We start from the raw sequence: 22,867 nt of genomic DNA, 5'->3' as shown, positions 1-22,867 counted from the left end.
AACACTGGACACACCAAAGGAGAAGGGAGTTTGATTAAATTTATTCACTCCTTACCTTCAAGTCTTTGGGGATGCAAGTTTAAAATAAAGTCAAACTCTTTTGAAGCTTAAGTCAATCGAACTATTAACTCAAATGAGAAACTAAGGAGATGAGATGTTCTTAATGTCCCTTTCCTCTTTCTCTCCCCAAGGGACAAGGTTGGTTTGCCAGCCTCAGCTGAGGAAGTGTAGGCAGCCCTTCTCCTTCACAGTAATTCGGTCCCTTTCATTCCATCTGCCATGAATGGCTTAGTTCTCTGTCTAGACCAGTGTTTCTCCACCTTGGCAACTTTAAGATGTGTGGACTTCAACTCCCAGAATTCTGGGAGTTGAAGTCCACACATCTTAAAGTTGCCAAGGCGGAGAAACACTGATCTAGAAAGTGAGCTGGTTCAAGGCCAGGCCTCATTGAAGGGTGGGGAGAGTTTTACAGCCTTGAATAGAGAAGTCCAGCAGTAGTTTCTTTTGCTTTAGCTTTCTCTCTGCCATCAGAATGCATCCACCTCCAACCTGCCACTTCTACTTCTTCCCTCATTATTGCAGCCTCTAAGATCAACAAGCAGTGAGTCTGAAAATACCCAGTCCCTTGCTGTTGATGCTTGCTCTTGATAAGGCAGGTGTTTTCCCTTCACCACATTGCCCCCTACGCAGGCCTTGGTTAGCGCTCTTTGCTGGGGCTTCAACTCTACCATGAGGTGGGGGCATCAGCCGTACTTAGTTGTGGTCTCATGGAATGGTGAAATCTCTGTAGCTGTGAAGGAAATAGTAGGAACCTTTTACTAAAGAAATTGAATGTAGATACTGTAGTTATTAGCTACCATCAAGAACTGGAGCTGCCACTTCAGTGTAGATCCAAATTATTATGATACATAGCTTATCTGGTGTTTGAAGTAGAAGTACGAGTAGATGAATTTTGGGGCTCAAACAGAGCAGGAAGAAAAGGAAGAACTGACCTGGGCTGCGGAGTGTAATGGAAGGCTTGAGCGAGGAAGATACAGGAATGGAGGATTAAGGTTATCAGGAGGGAGGGGGAACATTCCAGAGCAAGTGCTTTCTCAGTCCACAGCAAGAGCGTGGGAAGAGGAAGAGGATGTGGCTAGCCCCTCCCTAGAGTCTCACGGGGTATATCCACTAGTTGCTTTACCACAGGTTTAGTCTGGCGAGATTCTGTCTATTAGGTGTGAGCTAATAAAGGAACTGGACTGGACTGGATTGCATCATTGTTGTTCTTGGGCTGAACCTGACAGGGAGACACGAATAGGAAATAGCAAATATGGAACACCAGAAAAAAGGATTTATGGGAAAGACAGAGATGCGGAGAAGAGAACATGAGCTATACATTGTGTGGCACAGAGAAATGTTCACACTTCATAATTAAAAAGAAGGTTAACCAGATCTGTGGTGGTTTAGTGAAGTGTACTTGCTATGTATGCAATTCATGTGTTGTAGTCTTTTGCAACTGGCCTGAGTTATGCTTACCAAAGTTTAAGTTTTGCTAGTACAGAAAATGGCTAGATGAGACATTGCTATAAGATCATACTTGCCCAAGATCAAGCCTGTTGTTCTGCTGCATCAAAACAAAGGAATCTTTTCGTTTGTCAGGCTCTTCTTCTTGGAATTGGTCTCCAGCACAAATCTGTGGACCAGCTGGAGAAAGAGATAGGACTGCCTAGTAGCCAGCTAATGGGCCTCTTCAATAGGACCATCCGCAAAGTTGTTCAGGTAAATGTCATTTGGGGGCTGCACTTAACAAGATTCATCATAATCCAAAACACAATACTTTAGTGTTCTGTTACAGATTCTTTGTAGAGAAATGCCTTCAGTATGTTTGTAGTATGTATTGTGCTTTCTATACCAGTAGTGATTCATAGAAATTCGCTGGAGATAAATTAGGAAATATATAGGAATGATATTTTGAGGGTGATGATGTCTTTATGGAAATATTCTTGGGGAGGAAGGTGATCATTTCCACCCTTGTTTGCTCCTTAGTTGTTCAACAGTATCCAGGAGAAGGCTGTAGAAGAGCAAATGGCAGTAATGAAAGAAGTTGTAATGGAACCAACCCTGAAATCTTTAAATGAAGATTTGGTAATTATCTTTATATAAACTTTTTTTTTAGATTTTTTTATCCTGCCTTTATTATTTTTTATAAATAACTCCAAGTGGTGAACATACCTAATTCTCCTTCCTCCTTCTATTTTCCCCAGAACAACAACCCTATGAGGTGAGTTATGCTGAGAGACAGTGACTGGCCCAAAGTCATCCAGCCGGCTTTCACGCCTAAGGCGGGACTAGAACTCACCATCTCCTGGTTTCTAGCCTGGTGCCTTCACCACTAGACCAAACTAGCTCTATAATAAGCTTTTCAGTTGCTGGTGCTAAGTCTTGACAGTTTCCTTTCCTCATGATTTTTTTGCTATGTGCTTGACATATAATGGAATCACCATATACAAAGACAGTTTGGCTATGAGTACTAGAAGTTGAGCAAATAACACTGCTGCCCTCAAGTCCAGCTTATGAGCACTGAGAAGTGTCTGGCAGGTCACTCCTGAAGACAGATGCTGGACCACTGTTTTGCTTACATGGAAATGTTTATATTATCTTCTACTGGAAGCATTTCAATAACTTGGATGATTTCTGTAATGTTTATACATTTCCAGCTGACCAAATGTGTAGAATGCATGATATCAGGATATGTTGAAGGGCCAATCTTCCTGGGAATTCTGCTTCCTACTTAGAATGTATAGGTGTGCTATCTCATGTGAGATGCATTAAGAAACAGCAGGCTCTTTAGAGTTAACATAGATAATAAATTAGCTTTTGTCCTTGGTTTAAGAGCTGACCTATATGCATTCATTTGAAATAACCATATACAATGCCTGTTATTTATAATGTGGACTTTCTGATGCAGGAAGAAGCAGCCAAAGAATTTCAGGAGAAACATAAGAATGATATTGGGAAGCTGAAAGACCTGGACCTTTCACAGTAAAATCTTTTGTTCTTTCTCCCACCCCTACCCCCATAACAAATAAATATATTGTCTAGGAAAGTTGAATGATTTAAGCTATTTGGTCAAAGCATTGACATTACAATTCCCCCAGTAAATTGTTCCGTGGTAAAACATAGAATCCCTCCCTGATATTTTCTGTATCAGTAAAGAGGAAGACAAAATCTGCCTTTATGTAGCCTTCCAAAGCACCAAACTTCTCCTGAGGCTTCAGGAAGGTCAACATTCAGTTTGGTTTGCTTTGAATGGTATTTGTTTGGCTTCAATGAGCCATAGAATCTCTCTGAAATGTTTGGTGTTTGGCCAGATCAGATGCATATTATTATTTTATAATGTAAAAAGTAGGTCCCTTGGGTATTAATTGTGGTAAGGGACAAAGAGCACACACTGGATTTGTGCATTTTTTCCTTTTCCCTTTTATGCCTGACTTCTGCCCCTCCTTCCTTTAATAACGATTACGTGTTAAGTATGACTGCCTTTCCCTAATTTTGGGGACTGGTATAGGATTGGTGGGCTGATTTCATTTTTATCAACATAAACATTTCAACCAATGCTAAATAAATCGTGCTCTTTTAAAATGCAGGTGCAGTTTTGCACCTAGGAATCTCACTTTTCAGCTGGGTTGGTTGGATCCTGCTCTTGGTTGCTAGATAGGATGCCTGCACAGAATTCTGACTTGTTGCTCTATAGCAGAAATTACTGTTTTCTGACCAGGTTGCCTTGTGTTCAAAGTGCTTTTGCTTCTCACTTAGATACGTCATCCGAGGGGATGATGAAGAATGGAACGAAGTGCTGAGTAAAGCAGGACAGAATGCATCTGTGGTCAGCCTGAAAAGGTTAGTGTTGGGGTGCACACATCTCAGAGGCTTATCATCCAACTAGCGTCTCTTTCCAATTCTAGGAAAGTAAGGAATTAGCAAAACTGTCTTACTGTTGGCCAGATCTTGGCTTTTGGAAGAGATGTAGATGCTTCCTCATCAGCAGAGAGAAGCTCTTGGCACAGGCTCCTTCTAGCATTTTTTAGACTGGGAATCTTGGACACTAAGCTACCATCTTGACTTGTTTTTTAAAGTTAGCTTCAGGGAGACTTGGGACCCAGGGGACTGCGTGTTTACCTTATGGCCTGTGTGTTATATTCTACCTCAGTGACAAGAAGAGAAAATCCGAAGCCACCGTAGGATCAAGACAGGAGAAGAAATTTAAGAAAAAAACCCCAAAGCTGAAATGGAAGAAATGATTAAAAAAGGGGAAAAAAACCCACTGTATGGACTTGGACTTTCTGTTTTGTGAGATCCTAATGTCTTTTGCCACACAAATGAGTTGAAGCTATGGGGAAACGTTACCTTGGGAGTGGAAAAGCCACAAGGATTTTTTATTGTTATTGTTGCTTAATATAAAGGCAGCCTTGAAGCAACCCCATTTGGAAGATATTTTTATTGCTGCCAGCTCAGCATTTGCGTTCCATTAAAAGAGACTGCAGAGCAGCAAATTGGATTATTACCAGGAATTGTGACTTTAATATTTTGCCCTACAAAATCTGGTGGTTTCTCTGTGTGTGTGTGTGTGTGTGTGTGTGCACGCATGTGCACATGCATGTTTGCGTGCATGTGCGCCTTTGAACATCTTCCCTTGTTCTTACTGGAGATTTGAATGGAGGCTAGGGCTCAGTGCTAGGTTTTGTTTTTTGTTTTTAAATTCAGAGTGGAATTTTATTTTATATGCAGTGGGATTAAAAAGCATCCCATGGGATTTTAAATTGCTGAAACTACTTTAGATGCCTGTCATTCATTATTGTTTACTGATGATAAAGTTACTGGTCTGAGAATTTTTCCCCACTTTTTTAATGCTTAGAGTCAGTCCTTTTATATCGTAAGTGCTTATAATGCAGGTGGGTGGGGAGCTGCCAGTTAAATTAATTTGGGGGGGCAGGATTATGAGCCAGTTTGGTGCAGTGGGTAAGGCAGCAGGCTAGAAAATGGGAGACGGTGAGTTCTAGTCCTCCCTAGGCACAAAGGCAGCTGGGTGACCTTGCACCAGTCACTCTCTCTCAGCCCTAGGAAGGCGGCAAGGGCAAACCACTTCTGAAAAACCTTGCCAAGAAAACTGCAGGGACTTGTCCGGGCAGTCTCTGAGAATCAGACACAATTGAACAGATTAAAAAAAAAAAAAGGTTATATCAGGCCCCAATTCTTCTACTATAAGAGGACAAGTAGGATTATGTGACTGCCTTTCTGAGACTTGACTTTTCATGCACAAGATGTTGCAGAGAGAGTTGTATGTATGCAAAGCTGAGTTCTGCTTCAGAATGTTGTACTATGTAAACTTCCAGTATAGTCTTTTCATCATGATGACTCTGGACATTAGCTGGAAAGTGCTTCAGTGCCATTTAATGAAATTTCAAAGGTTCAAAAACAATTGAGAGCATGCGATAGAGGTATTGTGATTCAAGTGATATGGTTGACCTTCTCCATGGCTGTTGTTCTCCTCTCTTCCTTCTGCAGCCCTCCTTTCCCAGTAAGTATTGCAAATGTTTATATTACACCAACTTGATCAGTGGGACCTTCCTTACTGAGCTTCTGTCTGATACAGACCTGGGAGATGCAGCTTATGGATTCTGAGCTCGCTCTCTCTGTGTTTTTGTTGGCCAGCTCAGCAGGAGCATTGCCTTATTTCCCTACCCATTTAAAGCTTATTTTGCAACTTATTTTAACTTGGATTGAGCTATTTTCCCGTGGCCTGGACCATTTAGGGTTTGAGGTCTGCCTTGCCAACAGTGAACAGCTGATTTGTCCAAGATTAGGGATGACGGCAGCCCTCAAGCGTTCCAATTCCAACCCTGAATTGGAGCTTCAACTGTACTGGGGAGGGGCCAGCCTGCAGCACACAGTGGGACCAGCAAGACTACATTGCAGTATTTGTCCAACTCCTTTGTGGAACTCCAGGCACCTTGACATGGAGATTTTTCTTCCTGCTGGGTTGTGGGGAGTGTTTGGAGGGTGGGGAAGAAATAAGTATTTTTAGGGTTTCTGGGGCTGCAAACAAAGGGGCTGAAGTGTTGTACTTTCCACCCATTCTGCATAGAATCAGCCAGCCATGCCTTCTTCCAGGATGCTCTGCTCTATTCTGTCCTCCAACCCAGGTTCTCCTTTCTTATCTCATTCTCTTGCTGATTTCTAAATATCATCCAAAACTCATAGGTTGTTTGGAGGATTTTGCCCACATAAGATTTAAAAACAAAGTTATCTTGGGGTAGAGTCCAGGGTTTCATGGAACGTGTTGATCCCTTACTCTTGTTTCTTGGGGGCTTGTTTTGGCTCCGTCTTGTCAAGGTTCACCTGGTGAGTTTGTTGTTAAAGGGAATTAAGGCACCTTTGAATGCGACTCATATTCCTAGTGTTTGGAAAGGTTCCAGCCAGGGAGCGAGCAGGGCAGAGAGAAATCCCTTGGTGGAATTTTTGGAGCAGCTGCCAGCACCACAGATACAGATAGTGGACCAGATGCCTCAGTGATCTAATTCAGCCTTCTATAAGAAGCTTCATTCATTCATTCATGTCTGACCAAATCTGTGTGGTGGTGGAGAAGCAGTGGGAGGTAAAGGAGCTTGTGCTGGGAGTGAGTGACTCAGGCTGCCTTTAATGCAATTTGAGTCCAAGGTAGCAGGAGTTTTAAATTGCTTCCAAATGCATCCATTAGCCTGTGCAGAGCATTAGGACTGACGCCCACAGATGTTCTTGTTTTAGGGACTGTGCAACTAGGACTGCCTGTTTAACCAAAGCAGCAGGAGATTTCTCTCTGGGTCTATCCTCTGTATAAAGGGTAGGTTAGAAATGTTAGCTGTTAGATTTATTTAACGTGAGGGACACGGAATGGGTTAAATTGTAAACTAATGAAGCTCTTGCAGTTCTATGAACAACTGGTATGAAATAGTCCTTATTGGTTAAAGTAATACGCAGGTGAAGAAAGGCAATATTTGGAAGATTTCAAAGTAATTTCTGTTTGAGTTTATGGTTGTCTTCTGCTTCCACCACTTCCTCTTTTGGGGATGCTTTAATTCTCTGCTGCTGCATGGCCGCTATGAAGAATGAGTAGGGGAAATACGGAAGAGATTAGTAGAAATGGAATTGGTAACTGGTAGTTTTCAGCTTGTACACGACCACTTCATCTACTTATTTTTAATATTTATAACCCATTTTTTCCTCGAGCTCAAGATAACTAACAAGGGGATATCATTCTATGCCCACAACGATAGTCCTGTGACTTAGATTGGGCTAAGAGACTGACTGGCCCAAAGTCACTCCGTGAGCATCCATGGTTTAACATAATAGTTAACATAGTAGCTATTCCCCCACACTTGCACTTTCATCTCTACGTAATGAGCTTCCCCCACTTTTTAAGAAAGAAGCTGAATCTTGAAATACACATGTTCTAGCAAATGATCAGCTTTCCTTTGTGCAAGGGGAAAATAGCTCAGTTCAAAGAGTGGAGGAGAAAAGGATTGTGTAGACTTTTTCATTGAAAAGCAATTTTCAAAACCAGATACAACAGAAATTGTCAAATGTCAAACTTAATTGGCTCTATGTGCTTTGGATATTACGTATTCTTAATAGTCAAATGGTCCAAATGAAATTCCCTTATGCCTTTTGAGCAGATAGTCTCCTTGAATAATTTGTTGCATATACTATCATCTTGACATCAAGGGGACCCAGAATTAATTGATCTCAGAATAATGTTGAAAAAAAAAATTGCATTAGAAATAAAAAAAGAAACACTGGGGGCACAAATGCTAAACATTCAGGATATCTTACATACACTGCACCTAAATTATGGTTATTTTTATATTTATTTTTTCTTTCCTATAATCTGAGATATCATTCTGTTAAATGCTTTAAAGCTATCTTATGGTGCAGGACAAAGTTAAAATTGCAGTGCTGATTTTCTTCACTGGTATTGCTGTTTTTAAAAAAATTTTCTTAGCAATTATAGCTTTGATACTTGAGCTCAAGAATTATTTGGTTTTTGTTTTGACTGTTGACTTCATTTTTATCTGGAAATATTTGAGCCACCATGCAAAGTGTGCTTCACATTATCATATTGTTTTGGAATAGACCCAGGTTCAAGTCCATCCTCAGACACAGGAGATCACTGGGTGACATTGAGCCAATTCAATTTGCTCTTTTAGCCCAACCTACCTTATAAGATTGCTGTGGGCAAAAATAGGAAGAGGGAGTGTATGTGCACTGGCTTGAGCTCCTGAGGAAAGAGTTTTCAACAAAACCTTGAATAAGGTTTCTTTGTCTCATTTCTCCTTTGCATAGTCAGCATTGTCTTTAAAATGGAGAGTGGCTATCATTAAATGGCTTGAGTTTACTTATCACCCTAAGCCCTAATGTGGTTTGTTTGCTTTTGGCTTGGTGTGATGATGATGTGTGGTGCCAGCCATCATGGCTTGTAAACTGTTGCTTACAGCTTAGTGTGAGGTATGAATGAAGCCAATTGTGGCTTCTTCAACAATCCATGTTTCGGCAGAGCTTGTCTTTGTGTGACGTGCGAACCCAGGTTCTCTATGACTGGGGGAAAACTTGCATAGAGAAATAGGCTTATGTGTCATGATATCATGATACATAAAAATGTGAGTTCAATAACTGCATTCAACATCAGATTGCAAATACGTAAGGATGGAAGTTGCATTATGGCATCACTGCACATGTGTTGTTTTGACATAAACGTGGTTTGCAGAGATGCTTGAATTCCACACACACTAAATTAGGAGTTACCCTGTTGTCTTCTTATGTCCTATTGTGTCTGCTATAAAAAGAGTGGCCTAGAATTTTTGTGCATAATATTTGAAATCTTCCTGAAAAAACTCTACTTGTCTTTCTCCTGCATTATTGCTGGACCCATAGCACTTCGTGGATTTGTTTTGCAAGTATCAGCCAGCAGAGGGAACTCTGATGCCCTAAAAGCATGTACATGCTAAGAAGCCTTTCAAGAGCAGAGTCGCCCCATGGCACTTCTCTTTCTGCAATGACTGTTTCTTCAGAAAGGTTAGCTTTGAATATTAAAGGTTGAGTGCCCAGGTGAGACCACTATCTGCACCTGATGTATCTTCAAAGGGAAGACCAGCAACTGGCCAGGTCTCTTTGTGGGTCTGATCATGCTGTGACTCCTTGGATGACCACAGCAAAGCCATGTAGGGCTACCACAATTCGCTATGGGGGGAAGGAGGTGGTGTGACCTAGTTGTCAGGTGTGATTGTGCCTCTGTTTCAGAAATCCTTGAAAGGTTCTGACAGCGGGCAGCACCTATTTTGCTGGCTGACAAAGGTCCTTGTCAGAAAAAGCATGCTGCAGAGTGGATGCTCTTAAGTTGAAGGCTGCATGGTGCAAGAGTCTGCTGTGCAGCTGGAGGAATGCATCTGGCAAGACTTCTGAAAATACGGTATTATCTGTTCAGTCTTTCAGTCTGTGATGCAAGGGTCAGGTATTTAATGCGGAGGCTGGGGGAGAATGATCTTTGCTTTTCAAAGCAGCTTTACATCTGGAACTTACTCCTGCCCAGTCAGTTGGTGCACACCTAACTAACCCTCCTCCACCCTAATTCATAGAAAAGGAATAAAAAATGGGATCTCATCCAAAGAAACCTGCACAAATCAGTGCATTAGTCTTTAATAGGGCCAGCAGAGAGGTTTTGTTTTTATTGCACCAGCCTAGCACCCCTCTGGAAACTAGAGCAGTAGACTCGCCCAAGAGAACTACAGTGCCTGCTGGGACATTTAGAAACCAGCAAACTCAGACCTTATGCTTTTTATACTTTCTAAAAAAGTACACTGGCAGCTGTCATGTTAATTTTTGCTGGTTGGGTCTGATACAGAGAAGCCTTTTCTTGATTGCTTTTGACTCTTAATTGCAGTCTTCTTTCATGGCAGGAAGGCCAATCTGCCTGGATGGCCTCTTTCCCTTCCATAGGTCCCAAAGTAGTTTCTGTCAGCAGCCCGATATTTGCTAACACCCTCTGCTAGGAAGTCTCAGGCTTGTATGGATCCGGAGGAAAGGGTTGCCTAGGGGATGTGCATAGCAGTGGAAGTTCATCTGGTGCTGCGAACCGTAGTTACAGCCAAGGCCCCTGGAGGGTATGCTGTGCATTCAGCTGGGCTGGGGAGTGACTCCCCAGCAGATGCTAGTGACAGTCCTTTTTGTTGCCCTTTTAGAAGGCCGGTAATGGGATGGGCAATGGCTAGACTCCAAAGAGATGGTGGGTGCCTGGCCACAGAATCAGGTTTCCTATTGCCAGAGATGGGCGCAGATTTCAGAAAAAAGGGGGAGTTGTTTGTTTAAGTAAATAAATGAACAAAATGCTAAATACAGTTTTCTCAATGTGCTTATGTCCCCTTGTTATTGTAATTCATGTATCTCAACTCCCTTTGCGTTTTTTAGCTGCAGCAACTGTCTCCCTGGTGCAACCTTCTTGGTAGCCCTCAGGCAGGCTATGGGGGTGGGAGGGATGCATTTTTGTGGTCCTGTAACTGCGTAATGAAGGCCTAGGGCGAAAAGGCTATTTAAGAATTTAGGCTTTGTGGGGGGGTGGGGGGTGGTTAACTAAAAAAAGAAAAAAAGAAACTAGGACCTTCCTAAACCTATAGTGGTTCTACAAGGCTCAGTTTCAGTACTGAGAAACGCCTGCACCTTCACAAATGCACACTTTTAAAGGCGCTCTGGACTTGACCAATCATATTTGACTTGGAATAGAATGGCTGTTACTCCTGCCAGTGTCTAATAGCAGTTTCTGTAAGCAAGCCCTGGTTGCTGCAAGTGCAAAGTTGAACACTGATGGTTCTCCTGACTGTGATCACCTCCATTGTCCAAAGCAAAAAGAAAATTCTGATCCATGCAGTGGTTCAGGTATATTGCACAGAGAAAAACAGTATTTGGGACTAAGGGACTGAAACCATGAGCTGGGAATATGTACCACTTGCTCCTGAGAACTGTGGCAGCTGTTACCCAACAGAACTTCAGAGCACCAGGGGGAAGAATGCTCAGACTAATAAACTCTGAAAGTTCTCTAGTTTCACAAGAACGTGTTTAAAGGCATTTGTGTGTGTATGTGTGCACGTGCGTGCCTTTGAGTGAGTTTTTGACCCCAGGTGACTGCCTGGACTAGGCCCTGAAGTTTTCTTAGCAAGGTTTTTGGGAAGTGGTTTGCCCTTGCCTTCTTCCTAGAGAGGGTGACTGGCCCACGGTCCCCCAGCTGGCTTCATGCCTAAGGCAGGACTAGAACTCTCAGTCTCCCAGTTTCTAGCCTGGTGCCTTAACCAGTACATCAAACTAGCTCTCTTTTAAAGGCAATATGTTTGCCTATATTCCTTCCAATCCATCTTAAGCACAGGACTTGGAAAACAAAAGACAGTACTTGTATAGACTGTTTTTTTGGTGTTAAATTACTAAGCTTTACACCATCTGCAAAGTTTAACGAAGTCATGTTAATAAAATATGGGACATTTACATAAATGACAACATTAATGTACAGATATTGCAGACAATATCACAGCACAACAGAACCTATATATTTTTATACAGATAGCTAGACCAGCTATTTGAAAATTATTTTCCAAAATGACAAACTTTTGCGTATTTCCTAACCACTTAACAAATCTTACACTTTTCTGTGATCTGAAGAATGTGAAGAGTTTGTATTTGTTTTGCTGATCCAAATTTGAAAAATGAATGACTGAAAGGTTTATAGGCGATCATTTTCTAATATGTAGGGCTACTCTGCAAGCATGAGTTGAAATGTGTAGGTTCTCATACTTTGATTCCTCCCAACCCATCCTACTTCATTCTTGACCCATTTATAAACATTTATTTTAGCTTGGTATTGTTTTTATACGATGTGACTCAGATGCCGTATGCAAAGGTACAAAACTCTTTAGGCACAGGTTGTCACTAGTGAAAACTGATAAAGGAGCAAGATACCTGAGAAAAATAATTTTCCCCAAGTTAGTCCACCCAACCTCCCTGCTCAGCCATAATTATGGCTTGTCTTGTTGAACTGCTCCAAACTATATCCTTAAACCAAATGTAATAACCATTTAATTATTTCCAAACATGGTTCATTTTGTAAGGAATGCTTTTCTCTAATGATCTGTTAAAAATGAAGGCTCTATAGTGAGGACGTTAAACTCCCAAATAGATAATTATGGGAAAAGCCTCTCTTGCTTCTGAAATATCTGTATATTTGCATGATTTCCATTATTCTTCCATTACCTTCCCTGGAACACCAAAAAAATTCTTGTAGCACACGTCTAGCTCCTTTCCCATTTGTCTTTACTCCTTTCCCCCTTTATTAGATTGACAATCTATCCTTCAAAAAAGAGTATTTTATTTATACATGTTTCCTTAAATGGTAATTGTGATCACTTTGTTAATACCTGATTTTTAACACTACTGTATATTCTAAATTATTATTTTCTAGTCCATTCAAAGATGGAAGCAAAATGCTGAGTATTGGAAAGGGGGGGGGGAAGTGTGTTCCTATTTTAGATATTTCTCATGTCATCACCTAATTTCAATGCAGACTGAAGTGTATGTGGATGGATATGAAAGTAATTTGAATTTCCCAGTCATATTGCCTTTCTGAATCAAATCATGAGATTACATATGCCAAAGCCTGTGTTCAATTACTTACACCAACTCAATTTTCACATTTGAACCAGATCAGCCCTGATTCACAATCCCTAGCTGAAATCCAGTTTAGTGAGTCCGCATGCTATCACATTACAACTCATGGTGCAAGAGTAGCAGAGAATGTGTATTTGAATGTGCATCGGAATGCGGCTCTCATTTGAAAGAATACAATTCAGACTGCATCTGCAGTCTCAATGGGCCTTGATTATTGCTTGCAACTTCCAGTCCAAAAAATGATATGCACAAATATACATACAATATTTCTATACAGAGATCCCTTTAGCTGGAATTGACTATTCATACTTCTGTGCTTCATGCACATAATTCCCAGATGGACGGCGGTCCAGATCATAAGCACCAGATCAGGCATTTCAGGGAATTATTGCTAAAATACAGCATTGACAAAGCAAGCCCCAGCCCTTTATTTACAACTATATTGCAGAAATATTGAGAGAAATTCTATCTGCTACACCAATATTGTAGGTACCACAGTGTGATGGTCTTAGCAATAAAAATTTGCACAAGGATGTTGGTAACTAAGTATTAACGATACAAGGTTGCATTTTCTTTAGATTGTTTTTAAATACAAAAACGGACAGCCAGAGCTGGTTAAAAATTGATGCTAAAATAATGTAGAATCTGCTGGGTAGCACGTTATCGTGATGTAGCTTCAAAACTAGCTTTATTCGGCTTAGCTTAGCTCTTTACTGAATTTGCATGTCTTGGTAGACAAACAAGGCAAAAGCCAGATTTGTTTGCATTCTGGTGGAATCAACATTTGGAGTAGCCAAAGTCTAGAGAAATTAGGATTTCTACATTCACAGCCTGTCCTCTGGTTATTGGCTAAATGCCAAACATGGTTTGGGCATTGTCCTAAGAGGTCTTTTGGACACTTAGAAGTGTAATTCCCCCTGAGTTCTCCTTAGTGATGGTGTACCTAGCAGAATAGCAGCATCCCACCTCAGATTCTGCTCATCAGTGTTCAGGTAAAATAGTTGTGACATGTTAATACTTCCCAGAGTTATTTCCTTGCATTTGGGTAGGCTTGCTGAGATGGCGGAAGAGGTACTGTCTCCAGGAACTGGATGAAGCAGCCCCAGTGGGGCCAGATCCCATTTCAGTGCAGATTGATGAGCAGGTGCTTTCCTTAACTGGAGGGCTGCAGTTCTTAGCAATCACACTCTTGATGTTACATAAATGGATTGAAGTCTGCTGGCCAAAGTGGACTGCAAATCCTGGAGGGGATCCAGACCCTGAACCCTACTGTTCCTGCCGTAGATGAGCTGCCTGAACGATTCCTGCTGCACCAGGGAATTCATATGCTTGAGAAAAAAGCCTTCGCAAAAAGAGGCCAGCTCTGGGGCATTATGGATCTGAAAAAAACAAAGGGATGCTGTAATAAGTATATTTTAGGCAGCTGTCAATTATCCCCTTTTTCCCACCTCCGCTCCCTTCCTCCAAAGACAGCTTCATCCTGATGGCAAATGCCTGAGAGCATCTTAATCCTGTGGTTAGAGTGCCTTCTATTGTGTGTGTGTGTGTGTGCGTGCGTGCCTGTGTGCATGCACACACAAATTATGTGACTATTCCATGGGGATATTTTAAAGTGGTTAAAATGCCCCCTCTTTCTAACCCTCTTCTGTTCCCCTGCTGCTTGTTAAACCAAAGTAGAGGAACTGTTAAAGGGAATGAGCAGCTTGACCAGGTTGAAACTGCAGGTTGATACTGATATTCCTTGTTTAGCAACTGCCTCATTTAGCAACCATTCACAGTTGCAATAGTGATGAAAAAGTAATTTTACGACCAATCCTCACATTTATGACCTTTGCAAGCCTGTAAAGCAAACGAAAGCTGAAGTAAGACTGTAAGCACGGTCGTGGTTTCACTTAACAGCCAAGTTGCCAGTCCCAATTGTGGTCATTAAACGAGCACTACCTATACCTGTTTAGTTGCATCCTCACCTAACCAAACAGGGTTAGGGTTAGTTACCCTGGTAGAGTAATGAGTGAGTTTCAGAGGGTACACAGTATTAGCAGACAAACAAATTCTAGGCATATAAGATAGGTCTTAGGAAGAAAAGGAATTACTGAATAGACACAAGTGGGAGAGGTGGTTCCCAGGCCTGGGTTCTTCATATTCAACTGGCACCCACTGGATTGTTTATTATTTCACAATACTTGGCTACACATACAGATAGGGGAATCTTTTCTAATGCTGCTCTTCTATAGGACCTCTTTTAGTGGTTTTTTGCTTCCGATTCATTTAAAGAGGTTCTTCTAATTCCTCTTTCTCTTACATATGGAAGTTGACAAGAACTTCATCTTTACCTTGGCATATTTATAGATGTGAACACAGCTTTCAGTATTGATGGTCTGAGCACACAGTATCTCGCAGTGGCGCTGGAGGCCATCCAACTGGAATAAACTTGCAGCTGAGAGCAACTAGCAGGGATGAGAGAAGGCATTATTTTAACATTCTACTCATTCTATTTATTCGCAGTATCTCTATGTCACCCCCGAACTGAAGTCCTCTGGGTGACGTGCAAAAAAAATCATTAAAATATAACACACTTTAAAAAGGAAAAATATCAGAGTTCATTAGAAAAAATAATAAATGGACTTTTAAAACTAAGTCTTTGTCAGGAACCAAAGATAGGCCTCACTGTCTTGTTTATCCTGATCTCACTTGAGAGGGGCATTTCAAAAGGACGTCAGCTTTCAGGTTGGAATACAAGGGAAGAGGAATCTTGCAGCCCTATAAATTCTGGGGACTATTTCAAAAGCTGTCTTTTGCACAATATCTTTTGTCCTGATTTATCAGTTCAATTGTGAAAAGGCATCTGAGTCCCAAAGACCCACCAGTGACAATGCTGGATTAAGCAGTCCCCCCAAACTGCGCACTTTTTTCAGAATAATCTGAATGCTTAACTGAGGGATAAAATATCCACTAATAATGCCTCTGTCTGAAGTCTCTGTTTAAAGGCAGTCATGAGTGACAGAATAATAAAGGTATATAAAACTAAGCAAAAATCTTTTAATTTAATGAACTTTTTTTTCCTAGTAAGACTGAGCTGGCTTATATAATCATTTATCTTCCTTAACTTTAAGCCACAGCATTCATAACTCAGCATGTCCTGAGATCTGACGTGTGTGTGTGAGTGAGAGAGGCAGACCTTTTTACACTGGGATGGGAAGCTTTTATACGATAACATAGTCTTCTTCAGAGCAACATCAAGTCCTAGATATGTCCATGTGTGTGTGTGTGTTTTACAACAATGTGGATGGGGTTTGTCATTGCTGCCTTCTGGGATATTTTTTCAACTGTCTGGTGCAGCCCTAATCCTATGATTTTTGGATGGTCTTCCATGTAAGAACCTGCATAGTTTCTATTATAGTCCATAATTTTTCAAGATCAGCAAAGGCTAGCTAGGTGCTGCAAGTTATTAAAAAAACAAACAAACCTCAGTCTGGCTACTATCAATATTCCAGGCACTTCTTTCTTGATACTGTGTGGAACAATTCCAATCTTCCTATGAGCAGAGAAAATTTCCCACTACAACTAGTAATCTCCATAGATACTTGTAATGTACTGCAATGGTATGAAGGCTGTACTTTGCATATACATGAAACTCTGCAGTGTAACTAAACTCTTCAAGCTGTAACTATGTTGTTCAACCACATGTCCCAAGGCCTCCCATCTACATTTATGTGTCTGACTCAGAAGTCTCATCCTTGTTTCAATCTCAACATGGCCAAGACCAAATTTCCTATCTTTTCTCTCAAGGTTATTTCTACTTGATTATTCCTAATATCTGTCATCATTATTTGTAGCCTTGGTGTTTATCTTTAATCCCCTCTGCTTTGCTCTTCATGTTTTACAATACTGAAAGAGTCCTCCCATTAATTTCAAAGTTTCCAGCTAGAGGTCTGATCATTGCTTTTTTTTTCTTGACTATTACTACTACTTTCTTCTTTTTTACTGTCCCCCACACAGTTCAACATTGCAGGCTGTACCTCCAAACAAGTCAACATCTCCATTACTCACAGTAATGAATACCTGGCTTGAGATAACAATTTTTGGAGAACAGCAAATTGGGGAAAGCTGAAGTAGACTAGGAGCTGTATTCATTCACATATCAATATATATCCTGCCTTTCTGCTCAGAGAGATTCTCTGTTGTTTATTCAATCTACATTTCTGAAAATCAGCCTAGAGTATTTTAATCACTTTTCCATCAGTCAAGGCCATTTTTCTGCTGTTCTGGTTTGAAAACAGATTGGATGAACAGTTTTCACTGTAGAATTCATTTGCTGCATGATGTAGACTAGTGTTCCTGCAATCAGGACCAGTTCTATAGTGAAGATACATTAGTCACAGGCACATGTTCACCTCTAGGATATCAGCTATGGGAATTTCCATTGCTTCCGTTCCTCCATAATATAAATACTGCATCAGCATCTGAGAGAAGAAGAAAGAGAAAGCATTAGGAAGTCTGTAGTTCCACCAGTTTCGCCCCTCATATAGAAACCTTCCACTGTTGAAAGGAAAGCAAGTGCAACATGCAGCATTAATCTTCACATCAACTCTTTAAAGATGAGCCCTAATGGTGGACAGATCTGGCTTGAAAAGGCTGGTGCAAACCGAGCAAACCCTGGTCAGCACAATCCTAAAGCACTTCTGTCTTCAGCCAGTTCATTGCAACATAACCGCAGCGATGTGGCCCAAATGCCAAAAAATATTTGATTGAGGGCTGAGGAAATAGAACGCAAACCAACTTTCTATGTTCTAAAGTATGGTTCTAAATACGATCATTTCTAGGTTTCCAGTTTTCTAGCTTTTACATATTTTCAGCCTGGTCTGTAAAAATGGATCTAGAGAGCAGAATATGCTGCTGAGTATTGGATTTCACTGATCTATTTTTTTCTTTCCATGTTGAAGTCAGCTTTATTTTCTTTATTGCCTTTTGACAACACCCCACATCCTGGGTTATTTATATATTTAAAAATATTCCACATCAAGTTTTGGTTTTTTTTACAAGAGAGCCTCATAAGCCTTAAATTGCTTAAATGGATTTAATACAAAGCCAGCAAGATTCCTTGCTCTATTCCTATTTAATTTGTTTAACAGAGCATGAAAATTATGCCTGGAAAGCCTTGGTTACTATCCATGGAATATACTTTTGCTAAATAAGTTGACTATTCTTCAGTATGGGCTTGCATCTCATGACACATAGAATGGAAAAAAATGAACTTTGTGTGGATCTGGTCTATCTGAGGGGAAAAAAATGGCAAGGTTTTTGTTGTTGTTGTTTTGGCCCCATACCACAGATATAAGCATAAACCGCCTTCTTCATTCAGAGTTAATAATTGCTTTCTTATAGTGCAAATCTGCTAAGTATCAGAAGATAAATGCTTTCAAAACCACAGTTCCACACGGACAATGGAAAGGATAAAATGTGAACTATTCTTTGAAACCTACCTTGAAGATATTATATCTCATATCACTAATTTCCACAGTCTTACTGCCTTGGCTGTCTTGTCCTGTTTTATTGGTCATCAGCATCTTAAATCTGTGAAAACAAGCAGAGGTTTTCACAGGAGCTTTTAAAAGTTTATTTGCTTGGATTACATTTTAGCTGATAAAGTAAAAATGCCTTCCCACCCACCCACCCCGCCCCACTCCATTCTTTGAATTTTCAGGATCATCAGCCGTCCTAGCAGAAGCTTCATGGCAAGCAAAAAAACCCAGCAGGTACTCTTTTAACTTACTGGAGAATCCTGTCTGATTCTGACTACCTCACATTGAAAAGCAGTCTTTGCTAGCTTCAAGCATAAGAAAGAAGTTGCAGGAATCCAGTTCTGATTTAATTTGAAACTAGGTTGAGGAACAGAAAGCAGAGAGTATGACTATATGATTTCCCAGCACTAGGCACAAATCACATGGGTTTGTGATTAACTACAATAAAACAACACTGTAATTCCACCCCCCCCCCAATATATGTATTGTGCTACTGTAAAGCTGTTTTGTGTTACTACCCCAAGAGTGAAATTCTAAACACACCAGAACAAACTGATCTAACCTTGCTTAAATTTTGGATTATACCATGCCATAATCCCTAAATGTTCACATTTTTGATGTCTCATAATGGTGCAACTGAAGCTTGCAGTTATTGGCTGCAATCCAAACAGGTTAGCTGAGATGGGATAACTATAAAAAGGTCTAAGTTTAGTAAAAGGACACCAAAGTCATTTGTGCCTCTAGCAATAGTGGTGGATCAAAGAGGGCACCAAATTATGAACCTGATATTTAATAGGAGTGTAGCCCTCTTCAAACCAGGCTGAAATACTGTAGCTTGATGGAACATGAACAACAATATTCTAATAATATCTTAGTTTGATCAGGATCAAATCTCAGTTTATTGGTCCTCATCCTACATATCATCTCATTCAAGCAGCCCCTGCCTACATCGGTATGAAATAAAGGGTGAGGTAGGGCTAGGTGCCAATTGGCAAGTTGATTTGACTTCAGTCCCCATAGCCAAATAGTATCTCTTGGTTTATTTGAAATGGGGAACAGCATGAAGGATTGATAAAGCAGAATCCTAGGAAATTCCATAGCACAACCACAATCATCTACCAGCATTAGCATTACCCTAATCTTAAAGGAACCACAGTCCAAGGTAATAAGAGTCACAGAAAGTAGCCAATCACATATTATCCCCCACTTCTTTCAGCAAGATTCATCTCCTTGCTGTTGACCAAAGCACTATCTAACATAAACCCAGACCTAAAGTGCAAATAAAATGAAATCCGTTTCGTCCATAGGATACTGATCAGCAATCTCACTCACACTGTCATGGAGAAATCTGCAGGAATTTGGCTTATAATATCACATCTTCTGTGCTGGGTAGGTTTCTTTAGGAGTGACTGGATGACTTCACATTTCAAAGAGACAGTATCTCTTTTTCTCAAGGAGGAATTTACAAAGCCCAGGAGGGAGATGAATTTCCCCTATTAGACTTAATAAGCCAAGAGGGGCAAGATGAAGCATGTGGGAGGTCACTTAGACTTGGCCAATATTTTGTTCACATTCTCAAATTTCAGTTGCTGGAGTACTTCCAGTAATAACTGAATATATGTAGGTAGATCTGAGCATTTCCATGAGAGGAAGAACATTTAGTGTGGACCTTAGTCAAAATGGATATAGCAAAGTTTATCTTTAAAATATCTCTCAGAGATGTCAAAAGAAACTACAAAGTATTCTACTACTTCTTGCCTAGCTCCAGAACGCAACAGGCTTCTAACTCCATGGACATTGATACAGTAATATAAATAGTGGTAACAGAGAACTCTTAAAGTCAACCAAATATAGTATAGTATTATTACCAGTTGAAAAAAGCAAACTTTTAAATTAACATATGGCAGTCACCTCTAGTCTTCCATGTTTCTGCCTGGAAGCAGTGGCAGAAGTTCCTTCTTATCCATTCTGGGTTTGTAAGCATGGTAAATCTCTTCTCCAGCCACACAGGAACGGTTCCCATGATGTGGACTCACTCTTACTATTGTCAGTTGACTGACCTGGTTCTAAGCATAATCCTCTACTGCCTCTGCTATTTGGAATTTGAGCCTGGATTGTGATCGCTGTATTTATTAGTTGTACTTGTAGACAACCTTTGGAAGGACTGGAGCGGGGGTAGTGCATTTATCCTAGCCTTCCTTGATCTCTCAGTGGTTTCTGGTATCATTGGTTGTGGTATCCTTCTAGGCTGGCTTTGTGGGTTTAGAGGGGGGGACATGGCATTGAGACGGTTTTCCTCCTCCCTCCATAGCCTGTTCCAGTCAGTTTTAGTGAGGAGAGAGATCTAGCCCAAGGGTCCTACTTTGCAGGGTTTCTCAGAACTCTACTTCCTTTTTGCTCCTATTTAACATCTGCAAGCAACTTCTCAGTGAGGTTATTTGTTGGTATGGGGTCAGGCCTCATCCATGTGCTGCAACTTGGCGATCCTTTCCTTGCTGTTTGTGTGATTCAGTCAATCCTCCAAGTACCAATAGTTGAGGGAGAAACTCACCTATTTGAAGCAGTAACCAAGAGAACTTTATGTGCATAAAACAGTTTTCCTTCCACTTGAAATGTCACATCAGACATATCTTTGTTATTTAGAAAGTGAGGATCTGAATAGGAGAAAGAAAAAAAGAAAGTTTAATTATGTTTCATTATAGAAAAGCACAATAAAAAACCAATATCCACACAATAATTGCCAATTGAAGGTTAGCCACGTTACCTAGACGGGCTGGCAGTGTCTTTCTGAGTTCAGGAATACTGGGAATGGGGCTGCTTCCATAGCAGTGAGTAAAGATAGCTGCAAGATGCTGGTTGATTGCGTCATTCTGTGAATAGTTAAAAAAACACATTATTCTGCTATAGTACACAGAGGAAAGCAAAAGATTGGAATTAATTTCTTTGCTAACAATGAATGCAATACACAAAGGGGAGAATACACACACACACACTGCTGAGAATCTCTTATGACTATGAAATACAAAGTTAACTGAGCTAGATTTTCTGAAGCATTTGCCACTTTTGTCACATTCCAATCTCTGCAAAGAAATAATTGCTAATACTAGAGCATGACTGAGCTAGAGACCAACAAAACCATATTTACTTTTGTGAAAGTATTGGCAGTGTTGAGTATGGAGTATTGAGATTTTTTTTTTATAAATGGAATGCACTAAATTGTAAATTGCATGACAGAAAGGGAGAGTTAAAAATATTTTTAACATGGGTGTGTGTGAATTTATGAATGAAAGCCTTTATTGAATATCCGCTCACTACAGATGATCTAAGTTATTATTAGAATGAAGGCTTCTGCTACAAAAGAGACTTCTATGAGAGCTTTTCCTTCTGGTCCCTGTCAGTGTTACCAGTAAACAAGCATAAATAAATATAACTAGGGTGAGTGAAACATCTAGAACTAATTGTGGTTTTCCAACAGCTTAACTCTTTTTGGTTAGGCCAGAATTTTGAGAGCTCACTGTAAGTAACTTGTCAAAATGGCTAAGATGGGAAGGCCCTATCCTTTCCTGAAACAGCTGTTTCCCAAAAGGTAGACTGGTGAGGCTAAAAGGAAGGGAATATGCCAAGAACTTAAGTATAAAGCAAAGGTGAGCTTTGAGTTTCAAAACACAACCTATTTTTAAAACCAGTTCTCTGCTTTCTCACCCATTTTCTAGAAGAACAACTAATGAGGCCAAACATACCAATTTGTTGGCCAGGAACATAAAAGTCTGCAGCTGTCTTTTTTGTTCTTATTTTCTCCAGAATAAGGACCCAGTGAGATTACTGTATACACATTCAGGAAAGCTTAATCCAGATAGTGTGTTTACTCTACCTGGCTTAATTTTATGGTTGTGGTTAGGGTCTGTGAGACAGTTCAGCCCTTTGAATCCTCCTTCCACATTTCTGCCTGAACTATCTTTTCAGTGTCAGAACTAATCAGCTTTGAAGGTTGATCAAGGAAGAGGGGGACATCTAATGGATTTCTATCTCTGAGTGCTTTCAGCCTCAGAAGAAGAAAGTTAATGAATCCAATTGTTGTGTGGATGCTAAAAAAATAAATAGGAAGTGTAGGCAACCTAACAAGCAATAAGAGTAAGTGACTTCTGGCAATTGGTACCTTTGGGATCTACCCTAGTAATCCAGTGCCAGGAGATGCTTTTTTTCATATAGTGCATTATTGGCATATCTTGCCCAGGCCAAAGATTACCAAAATCATTTTGGTATTTATGATCTCCAGATTTCTGCATCAAGAATGATGTTCCGAAGGTGGATAGGGAGTTGAACTGATGCTTGTAGTTTTAGAATGGCTTACTTTGCTGGTTCGGAGGATTTCAAACATTAGCTTCAGTCCATCATTCACTAACTCTTCGTTGTATTCTTCTTCTTTAATGGTGACAAATTCCCGTAAGAGATTCTGTACCACTGAGTAACGAGACTGATAAAAAGTTGTTCGGAGTGACTCGATCCATACATGCAGCTTCCATGGGATTCCTAGAACCATTCCAAAACAAAGGGAAAATACAACTTCATTAATAAATGTGGACAGTTAACTGTTTTTTTAAAAAATGCAGGTAAGAGGCAAATAC

The 22,867-nt window shown here is 40.4% G+C and overlaps 2 protein-coding genes across 3 annotated transcripts in view; one reads left to right on the top strand and one right to left on the bottom strand.

The window, feature by feature from the left end:
* The window catches only part of NAT10 (N-acetyltransferase 10), a 32,277-nt gene extending 27,817 nt beyond the window's left edge, over window positions 1-4,460 (top strand). The window contains exons 25-29 of the mRNA XM_007428715.4: window positions 1,642-1,761; window positions 2,029-2,127; window positions 2,951-3,024; window positions 3,799-3,882; window positions 4,193-4,460. Coding sequence (XP_007428777.1) covers window positions 1,642-1,761; window positions 2,029-2,127; window positions 2,951-3,024; window positions 3,799-3,882; window positions 4,193-4,283 — 468 coding nt within the window. The 3' untranslated portion in view covers window positions 4,284-4,460. The remainder of the gene's footprint in view (window positions 1-1,641; window positions 1,762-2,028; window positions 2,128-2,950; window positions 3,025-3,798; window positions 3,883-4,192) is intronic.
* Window positions 4,461-11,235: 6,775 nt separating this feature from the next.
* ABTB2 (ankyrin repeat and BTB domain containing 2) overlaps window positions 11,236-22,867 on the bottom strand; it is a 156,414-nt gene continuing 144,782 nt past the window's right edge. For both annotated transcript variants that reach the window (XM_025166947.2, XM_007428714.3), the window contains 7 exons: window positions 22,594-22,772; window positions 21,007-21,112; window positions 20,794-20,896; window positions 18,204-18,294; window positions 17,115-17,183; window positions 15,054-15,167; window positions 11,236-14,099 (listed from right to left, as the gene is read on the bottom strand). In XM_025166947.2, the coding sequence (XP_025022715.1) occupies window positions 13,902-14,099; window positions 15,054-15,167; window positions 17,115-17,183; window positions 18,204-18,294; window positions 20,794-20,896; window positions 21,007-21,112; window positions 22,594-22,772 (860 nt within the window). In that variant the 3' untranslated portion in view covers window positions 11,236-13,901. The remainder of the gene's footprint in view (window positions 14,100-15,053; window positions 15,168-17,114; window positions 17,184-18,203; window positions 18,295-20,793; window positions 20,897-21,006; window positions 21,113-22,593; window positions 22,773-22,867) is intronic.

The sequence above is a fragment of the Python bivittatus genome, unplaced genomic scaffold (assembly GCF_059951505.1).
Source record: "Python bivittatus isolate LINGU-HERP-01145 unplaced genomic scaffold, Pbiv_v1 ctg000480_np1212, whole genome shotgun sequence".
NCBI classification, from domain to species: Eukaryota; Metazoa; Chordata; class Lepidosauria; order Squamata; family Pythonidae; genus Python; species Python bivittatus.
The sequence above is the reverse complement of the archived record's forward strand: the minus strand, read 5'-3'. Positions and strand labels throughout refer to the sequence as shown.